The sequence below is a fragment of the Chiloscyllium plagiosum genome, chromosome 15, assembly GCF_004010195.1.
Source record: "Chiloscyllium plagiosum isolate BGI_BamShark_2017 chromosome 15, ASM401019v2, whole genome shotgun sequence".
Taxonomy (NCBI): Eukaryota; Metazoa; Chordata; class Chondrichthyes; order Orectolobiformes; family Hemiscylliidae; genus Chiloscyllium; species Chiloscyllium plagiosum.
Genome location: NC_057724.1, coordinates 33607789 through 33618040, shown reverse-complemented (window position 1 = coordinate 33618040; position 10252 = coordinate 33607789). Strand labels below are relative to the sequence as shown.

General features: G+C 40.5%; 1 protein-coding gene across 1 annotated transcript; it reads left to right on the top strand.

Annotated features, from left to right (window-relative positions):
• Window positions 1–2193: 2193 nt before the first annotated feature.
• On the top strand, window positions 2194–8629 carry si:ch211-153b23.5 (uncharacterized protein LOC321177 homolog). The gene is made up of 4 exons (XM_043704659.1): window positions 2194–2380; window positions 2670–2841; window positions 4275–4476; window positions 8268–8629. Exons 1-4 carry the CDS (start codon window positions 2270–2272, stop codon window positions 8458–8460), a joined length of 678 nt encoding a protein of 225 aa, XP_043560594.1. The 5' UTR covers window positions 2194–2269; the 3' UTR covers window positions 8461–8629.
• The last annotated feature ends 1623 nt before the right edge of the window (window positions 8630–10252 follow it).

Genomic DNA, 10252 nt, shown 5'->3' with positions numbered 1-10252 from the left:
AGTGGACAGGCCTTTGTGGTGTAAATGCTGATTGATAGCACTGACAATGACATTTTGCTGAAAGTTGAAGTTTGTTGGCTGATAATTGACTGGATTGGATATATTTTGTTTGTTTTTGTGTACAATATTTGATATATCAGATGGGCCAATAGGCTGAGGAGTGGCAGATGGAGTTTAAATGAGATAAATGTGAGCCACTGCATTTTGGAAAAGCAATTCAGAGCAGGACTTATACACTTAATGATAAGGTCCTGAGGAGTATTGCTGAACAGAGAGACTTTGGAGTGCAGATTCATAGTGCCTTGAAAGAAGAGTTGCAGGTAGGTAGAATAGTGTTGAAGGTGTTTAGTATGCTTTCCTTTATTGGTCAAAGCATTGAGTATAGGAGTTGGGCGGTACAGGTAGTTGGTTAGGCCACTTTTGGAATATTGCGTGTAATTGTGGTCTCCTTCCTATCAGCAGGATGTTTTGAAACTTGAAAGGGTTCAGAAAAGATTTACGATGATGTTGCCGGAGTTGGAGGATTTAAGCTTTGGGAGAGGCTGAATAGGCTGGGGCTGTTTTCCCTGTAACATCAAAGGCTGAGGGGTGACCTTAAAAGAGGTTATAAAATCATGAGAGATATGGATAAGATAAATAGACGTTTTCCCTGGGGTGGGGAGTTCAGAACTAGAGGGCCTAGGTTTGGATTGAGAGGGGAATGATATAAAAGGGACCTAAGGGGCATCTTTGTCACTCAGAGGGTGATGCAAGTATGGAATGAGCTGCCAGAGGAAGTGGTGGAGGCTGGGAAAATGACAGCATTTAAAAGGCACCTGATGGGCATATGAATAGGAAGAGTTTAGAGGGGTATGAGCCAAGTGCTGGCAAATGGGATGCGATTAGGTTAAGATATCTGGTCGACATGGACGAGTTGGACCAAAGGGTTTGTTTCCGCTGTATATCTCTATGACTTTATATGGTACATTTTTAGTACTGGGTAAATGCTAGCGTAACGGTAGAGGTATAGCTTGCCTTGGGATGCAGCAAGTTCTGGGACTAGGCCAATAAACCAGCAGAGTTGATTCACCCAGAAGAGAAACTGCTACTTCCAATTTCTGTTAGGTACTGAATCCACCAGGGTATTTTTTTTCTTTATTTTTTTTCTTTTTTTCTTTTTTAAGGGAGTGCAAACGCCAACACCCAATATATACATGGTCCACGGACTCCACAGCGCCACAGAACAAGCAGTTGGGCTGGGAGTCCATGAACCACCGCAATCTGCGGTTGCAGGGGACCGCTGCGTGCAGCACCCACACTCCTGTTTATTTTTTTTTCTTTCTTTTTTTTCGAGTGGCCTGTGACAAACACTGCCCTTAACCACCCCTGTTTTTTTTTCTCTTTTTTTCTTTAACCCCCACACTACCACCTAAGTGCGGTAGTGCTTATTTTATCCCCGGCACCCATGGTGTGTGTATACACGTGTGAAACACAGTGAAAGACACAAAGTGCATGAATTTTTTATTCAATTTCCACCACCGGGAAGATAGGAAAACACCCGGGTGGCCAGTGACAAACACTGCCCTTCACATCAAAGGGCAGTGCTGTGTGATCAAAACAGTGAAGGGGAGGGTAGGGACTAAATCAAAATAGAGTTGGAGGGAGAAATGATGCACTCCACTCCCTGCGGCGCCCACCTCTCCCTGAACAACTCCAGGGTGTTGGTGGACACCCGGGTTCTAACGTAACCGCGGAAGAGGGGCAGGCATCCACCAGGATATTAGTGTTCGTCAGCTCGTTGTTCCAATCTTTAAAATCAGCATGACAAGGCAATTTTGCTTAAACAGCTAAGTGATGAAAATTAAACGGGAATGTCGATATTTCCAGTTCCATTGCACTACTCATAATAAAACCTGGCGAAACTTTCATTGTCAAGACTTTGCCTTAAAAAATCTTTTGGTGTCGAGTTATTATAACAATATTTTAAGTATAGTTGTATAAATGCCCTTCAAGATTAAATCAATTATTAACTATTATTTTGTCTGTATAAAATTTTGGAGAGCACTTCTATGCAGTATTTCTGGAAAAAGTCTCAGGATTGCAGCCATCAAGAAGTTTGGAGTAAATTAATAGTTAACAAAATACTGTTCCTAAGTATTCTTCTGTTGTTCGGTACCGCCCTCTTCCTGACTGTATAAAACGCCGTGACAAAGGAAGAACTGCGTGCAGCCGCTTCAGATTCCATTCGAGAAGAGGCTTCGTGTTGGTGCTGTGTGTGCGCGCTCTGACCATGGGGAAGAAGCGTGTCGCTGTCATCCTTGCCGGCTGCGGAGTCTATGATGGTTCTGAGTTGCATGAGTGCTCGGCAACGATGGTTCACCTCAGCCGGGCTGGAGCCGAGGTACTATCGCCCTTCCCCCCCCCCCCCCCAAAAAAAATCCAGCTACCACTCCTCTGAATTTCTCTCCAAACTTGTGTTTAAATTAACCTTTTTACTTTGCTGTATCTTTTACATTCAGTTCTTTTTCTTCCCCAGTATCTTTTTCATTGTATCCCTCCTACTTTGTGTAATTTTTATTGCAGTTTTCATTTTCTCCTTCCTGTGCAGTACTCTTTTTGCCTGTAGCCGCTTCCTTGTTTGTTATACAGTCAAACCGCTGTTTCTAAATAGTCCTTCCTCTTCTTTCCAGATACAACTGTACGCCCCAAATGTGAACCAAATGCATGTTGTAAACCATCTGACCGGTCAACCAACCGAGGAAGTGCGCAACGTGCTGGTCGAGAGCAGTCGGATCGCCAGAGGCAACATTAAGGACCTTGCTGAGCTCAGTATTAATGATACGGATGCGTTAATTATTCCAGGTAAATGTCCTGATCTGTGGTCTTTCACTCTCTATTACTAAACCAGGAAGCCAATGTTTACATTATTGGATCCATACGAAAGTTTGGGGAGGCGAATGTACTGTATTAATATTTAATCGTATTTTGCTATATTTTTCACACAAAACAGGTGGAGAAATTCAGCAGGTCTAGCAGCATCTGTGGAGAAAAAACAGACTTGTTTTGAGTTCAGTGGACCTTGTCATATTTATTTATGATATGTTTCTATATTTTTATAGGCTTGGAATGTCACCTAATCCCAATTCACTTAGAAATTTGAGCTCATGGATGTAGTGTCACTTTACCAAGCATGGAGGGCTCTGCTTAATAGTTGTTAATTCTCACCCTATTCCATATGGCTGCTGAAACCTTTGCCTCAGTCATGAATTGTTTTGTTTCCAACAGTGCTGCTCTTGTTTAATTTATGGTAACATATTTCCTAGAGATTTAAATTGTTGTCTCTGTTTTTGCCAGTTTGGACCTAGATTAATGAGTGGCCAAAGATTGGCAAATGGAGTATAATGTGAGATAATATGAAACTTTATGTTTTGGCAGGAAGAATAAAGAAGAAACTTGTTATAAAAATGGAGAGAGATTGCAAATACTGACCTGCAGAGGGATCTGGGGGGATCTGGTGCCCAAATCATGCCCGATTATATAGAGCTGAAAATGTGTTGCTGGAAAAGCGCAGCAGGTCAGGCAGCATCCAGGGAACAGGAGAATCGACATTTCGGGCATAAGCCCTTCTTCAGCCTGACCTGCTGCGCTTTTCCAGCAACACATTTTCAGCTCTGATCTCCAGCATCTGTAGACCTCACTTTCTCCCCGATTATATAGAAACAACCAGCAGTTCGGAAAACTGATGGAAGGCATGGCAACTGAATGCAAAAAATAGAGTGGATAAATTTCAGTTGTACAAGGCACTGGTGAAACCTTTGTAGCTCAGGGCCTTTGACTCTGCACAAATAGGCCATTGAAGGGTGTCAGTTGACAGGAGGGTGGGAGGTGTGCCCATGGGCATTTCCACCACAAGCCTAATGGGTGGAAATGGGATCGTGTACATCAACCTCACATTCTGACACAAGCCTTTATTCACAGCATGTAATTCTAAGATTAACTATTGTTGTTTTCTTTACTATTTAACCCATATACTTGTACTTACTGTTGTACAGAATATCATTACATATTCATACAGTGTAAAGTCGAATGTAAGTAATTTTCTTCCTGCAGCAATTCTTTTTCCAGAGCAATAAAATCTCAAAAAAACTGAAGACTCAGCAGATCTGTGGAGACTGAAATAGTTAACTTTTCAAATTCAGTATTATTTATTTAGGCTTTCTGATTTTATTCCAGATATCCAGCATCCACAGTATGTTGTTCTTACTCTAAAATCTACATGTACTTCCTCTATTCAGGTGGTTTTGGGGTTGCTAAAAATCTGAGCAGCTGGGCAGTGAAAGGCAAAGATTTCAATGTGGAGCCATCAGTTGAATCTGCTGTAAAGAAATTTCATGCTACGAAGAAGCCCATTGGCTTGTGCTGCATCTCTCCAGTGCTGGCAGCAAAACTCATCCCTGGATGTGAATTAACTGTGGGTCATGACACAGAATGTGAAAAGTAAGTTTAAAATTTTTAACTAAATTAATTTGAATTCACTAAACTAATTTTAACTTTGCTAAAAATTAAAATAAAATTTTGCTACACTCTCAATTCCTCATAACTAATGTTGGATGACAGAATTAACTGTCTGTTGGAATTCAATCCACTTTACTCATTTCTGGCCTGTTCAAGCATGGTTCACCGAAGGATTTACATTTAGTGGCAATTGTTCTTGTTGGTCCTTTGTCCCTGACCTCCTTTTCTCTATCTCTAACAATTATCTATCGAGTGGACTTTTTTTCTGATTTGTGTTTAATCTCTTAATTCTACTGTTCAGAGCTTCATCTCCTTTGCTTAGTGAATCCCCATTTTCCTGGCTTATCACTGTTCCTGTTTCAGTTGTGCCGGTTTGTTTAATAGCTCAATTATGTTGTTGAGCAAACAGTTTGATCTAGTGGAGAGTATGCAATTGTCATGTGATTGAAGAATTTCAGTTACATCACACTGTACACTTCTTCCATAAATTCTGTATCTTACAATCGTATACTCCACAACCACTTGATGAAGGAGCAGTGCCCTGAAAGCTAGTACTTCCAGTTAAACCTGTTGGACTATGGCCTGGTGTTGTGTAATTATTAAGTTCATACACCCCTGTCCAACAGCGGCATCTCCAAAACATGATTGAAAGATGTTTTTTTACCTGATTTCCTCCCATGATGAGCACCTGCCATCTCTTTGGTTGGCTGTGGGAAGGGAGAGACAAATTGAAAGGGAGACAGCAAATAGTGAAAGAGTGCGATTCAAAGGATAAGATCATCTGGAATTTTGTTCTTTGCAACTGAAGGCATGAAGTTGGGTGGTTTTTCAATTGCCTTGACTGAAACAAAATATGAGCCAGTAAGTAGAAGGTAATTGTTTATTATTACCTTGATCATATCTGTTACTTAAGAACACCAATGGGAGAATTAAAGTTAGTGTCAACACTATCTCTGCTACACAGTCCCTTCCAGCATAGCACATAATGTAGGAATACTGAATTAACTTGTTAATTGCTGACCTCCTTAGTTTTTGTATTTTATTAACCAGTACAGAATACCTCCCACTTAGATCAAGTTTGTTGCACTGATAGGCTATTGTATTTAAAGTTTGATTTTTTTTGTGTGGCGTTTCACATTTTGTTGGTTAGTCAGGGAAAAATCCCAGATTTACATGGTTTTATGTTTGCTGATGGTTAATTACTTTTGGGAGATTAATTATTTATTATAGAACAGGGACAGGCAGGTGTCAACATTTGACATTCCCACACAAGGTTACTATCAGAGCCAACCTCCCAAGCCCCCCATTTATAGTAAGCAAAGGAGTTAATCTATTACATCACCAAAGGAGAGAGATGTGTGTTTCTGATCCCACTCAATCAGCCCACTTGCCAAAAGCTCAATACCAACACACACCATTTTCCACCCTATAACCACCCTACATCTAAATATCTCGATCAAAACCCAAAGTCTGGAGGAGAAGACCAAGGAGTTTGATCCCAGGTCATTCAAATTCACCCAAAATTCCCACCAAACTTCACAAGAGTGCATTTCCCCCAATTCAAACTCCAGTTAGAAAGAAGCTTACGTGTGATTAAGTGTGGCTTTTGAAGAGAAATTAGTATGTGGCCCATAGAATAATTTTCAAGCCATCATGGGGGGTGGAGGGGTTTGTCACAAACTTTTAATGCTATCAGAAGTGTGTTTTACATTAAACCTTTGCATGCAGATGTTTCACAACTCGCATCAATATGGTTCTTTCTTTAGATTAGATTACTTACAGTGTGGAAACAGGCCCTTTGGCCCAACAAGTCCACACCGACCCGCCGAAGCGCAACCCACCCATACCCTTACATTTACCCCTTACCTAACACTACAGGCAATTTAGCATGGCCAATTGACCTGACCTGCACATCTTTGGACTGTGGGAGGAAACCGGAGCACCCGGAGGAAACCCACGCAGACACGGGGAGAACGTGCAAACTCCACACAGTCAGTCGCCTGAGGCAGGAATTGAACCCGGGTCTCCGGTGCTGTGAGGCAGCAGTGCTAACCACTGTGCCACCGTGCCACTGTGCCACCGTGCTTTACTCATTGCTCTTTCTCTAAAATTTAATGTGCATTAAGACGTTTGATGCCCCTCTTGATTTGCCAAAATTTTAATTGTTTACAGCAATCCAACACCTTTTTTTAGGTGTGTTCTTTATTGAAATGCTCTCCTTCTGGCTGTGACTTAGGACAGAGCATTCTGTTCTCCTGAGTGGCCATGGGCAATGGCAAGAAAGTTGGGCAAAATATGGTGACCATGGCAAAATCAGATTCTCGACATTGAGAAATATATTGCTGATTTTTCTTTCTGAATTAAATGGCGTGCTCTGAATCTCTCAGATGAATGGCAACTACTTTTTTATTTCTATGCATTTACTTATCATTATTAGCTGAACCTGCTCTCATTTCTATACAGTCCCAATTCTTCTCCTCTTCCTTGAGAAACTAGATGATGCCAATTCTTAACATGAAAGCCAGAGCAGATATCTAGCAGTGGAAGCTTGGTGCTTGTTTCTCTGGCCCTTCATCAATTCTGTCTTCACTATAAAGTACCTACATGCCCTGTGGGCATCATCCTCCTTAACCATTGATCAAAGGAAGTCTGTAATGTTAAACTACCATCTCCACCTCATAATGCCTTCAGACCATTTCCTATTTCATTTTGGAACTCTGTGACACTTATGACAATATGACAGGACACTTTGTGTGCAAGGATACTTGCATTTACATCTACACAGGATACCCTCTTAGTATACCCTCTTAGCTTTGACTTACATTACACTTAATAAAGGCCTCTAGCTTCCAGGCTTTGCATTGCCTTTTGCTGCACATGGAGAAGTAACAGCTTGTCATTGCTCAGAGTATTGAGAAGTCAAAGAGGTGGTCATTTTGCTGCGTAGCAATGTCATACCTACAGCATGTGCCAGCATTGTATGCAGCACATACACTGGAGGTAACTTACTTTTGTGGGTGTTTCCTTGACAGTAATGCTGGAACACCAGTGTGTGAAGGGCAGTTCTTGAATTACAGTGCCTGCTGTACTGTGGAGTGAGCTGGGCTACAACAAAACAGGTACTAAATCAACCAGTCGCATAAGTTAAATGATGAAGAGCAGAAGATTACATGATAAAAAAAAGGCATGAACAGTGGTGAATTGGGTATCATGAATTTCACTCAAGAACACTATTTTTTGAGAAAATGGTAAAGCTCACCCTTCAGTTTTTGCCTTATTTTAGTGTTTATCTAAACATTTATTGTTATCACATCAAGTGAAATGCACATGTTGACCTTAACATATCTCTTTCATTTTTATATTGGTATCCTAAATGGGATCATGCTTGTTGCAACAAAGTTGTTTTTGTTGCGAGTAGAGGAATAGCTTGTTCACTGCGAGTAAATTGAATGAAAATGTTCATCCGATATTTGCTACTGTTCAGTTATATCAGTGGCATGGAGTTAGTAAAATACGATAACTAATGTTTTAAATTATCCTGGTGCTAATATAGCTATGATCTCATTCTAACTCAGGTAAATGTAATTAATTCCACACTTGTAGCCTTACCCAAGGACTGTGCTTTCTTTGAGAATAGTTTCCTGCTTGGTGTGAAAGATTGTGTGAATTTTATCCACATATGTCTTTTTATACAAATAACAAAAGGATTTTCCTGACATTGTGATTCCTCTTTTTATTCATGAACTGACTGATATTATCACTTATTTCTTCAGATGGCCATATGCAAAAACAGCCCAGACAATGGTAGAACTAGGCTGCAAGCATGTTAACAAGCATGTCACTGAAACGCACATTGATAAGCAAAATAAATTGGTGACGACAAGTGCCTTCATGTGCAATGCTGCCATCCATGAGATTTTTGATGGAATTGGTGAAATGGTGAAAGAGGTCTTGAAGCTTGCATAAATCTTCATTAAACGGCTGTAATGGAAAAGGCATGGAAGATTCAAGTTACTTAATTCACTAGAATGTATATTCGTTACTGCACCACTTTAATGTAACTTGTTTTGGGAGAATATTTAATTCTTATACCTCCGTTGTGAAAACTATGGTGGATTAAAGAAATTTTCTGAAATATCGTGGATTTTTACATAAGAATTAGCACTATATTTCCTTAATCTCAAAGTAACATACTCACAAAATACAAAAAGACAGCAGTCTCTGCAGAGATGATATTTTCAAGAAACAATACCCCTAATAGCCAAGAACAAAGGATACCATGTGATGACTGCTCATGATCCACTGGGTTTCCTGATAGTGAAGTTGATTTACTGACAGCCATAGACTGATGGAATACGTTCATTTCCAACTGTAATCAACCTGAATGAGTTCTTGGAAAATGGTCACAGGCCAGTTTTCAGGTTTTACAGAGTAGTCAGAAATACTATTATTTGTAAAGTATCAGGTTCCCAGGAACTTCTATTATGAAAAACAAAGACACTAAGATTCAGGGTGCATTTCTTTCTAATTACTTCGGTCTTTAAAAGTCAAAAACATAATCTTGAAAGGGTTGTTAGGCAAATATTAGCATAGGTGCTCCCTTGGTCTTCAACATGGATTTTCCAGTAATTGAAAACCACAAGTGCTATTTCTTATCTCCCTGAAGGCTTTGCTTGCCTTATCTACAAAGTCATCTGATTTATCTGTAACATGCAAATGGCTTAGAGCACATAGTGAGCTATTCACTTCATTTTTCATCAATCCACATTGTAAAACTTTTTCAAACCTGAATATGTCCAAACCATTATAATTTTACACATAGTCCTTAAAATTAACATGTATTCACAACACAAGCCATTGTTGTGGTTAAGCAACAGTTCCATTGCTTGACCTGCTCTGAAGTCTCAGCACTACTGTCCTAATGGTTTGCATTCATAAAATGCTTTGGCATCTTCCAGAAACTTAACTATCATAAGAGTGCAGCCACCAGCTTTACAGTGAACACCTGAGGAGGGAGATTAGGACGAAAAAGCAAAGAGTGAGGAAACAAACACACCTCCTTCCTGACCAGTCCAATCCTGTTCAACACATCTAAATACTGTACCAGTGAATGCTATCCCAATTCCCATTCATCACCAAATCCTCAGCTAACCTTCCCTCTTGTTACGAATGGTTACAGTGTCCTCATGGCTAGGATGCTGAAAGAAAAGCTACTGCAAAACAAACATTCCAAAGCTTTACTGGGCAACATTGGGCACTTTTGAATGAGAGGAACTGACATTATATTACCTCACCTTGTCATGAATGCCAGCAGTTTGGGCTAGCTGGCTGATTGGCAAAAACATGGGCTCTAGCCAAGTGGCAATGCTTTGAAGGTGAATGCTGTCAGCTTCAGAGAGGTCAAAGTACAGGTTGTTCTGCTTTCATGCATGTTTCGTTAATGTCATATAGTTAGAGATGTACTGCAGAGAAACAAACCCTTTGGTCCAACTCGTCCATGCTGACCAGATAAGCTAATGTAGTCTCATTTGCCAGCACTTGGCCCATATCCTTCTAAACGCTCCCTATTCATATACTCATCCAGATGCCTGTTAAATGCTGCAATTGTACCAGCCTCCACCACTTCCTCTGGCAGCTCGTCCCATATATGTACTACCCTCTACGCGAAAAAGTTGCCCCTTCGGTTCCTTTTATGTATTTTCCCTCTTGCCCTAAACCTATGCCCTCCAGTTCTGGACTCCCCATCGTAGGGAAAAGA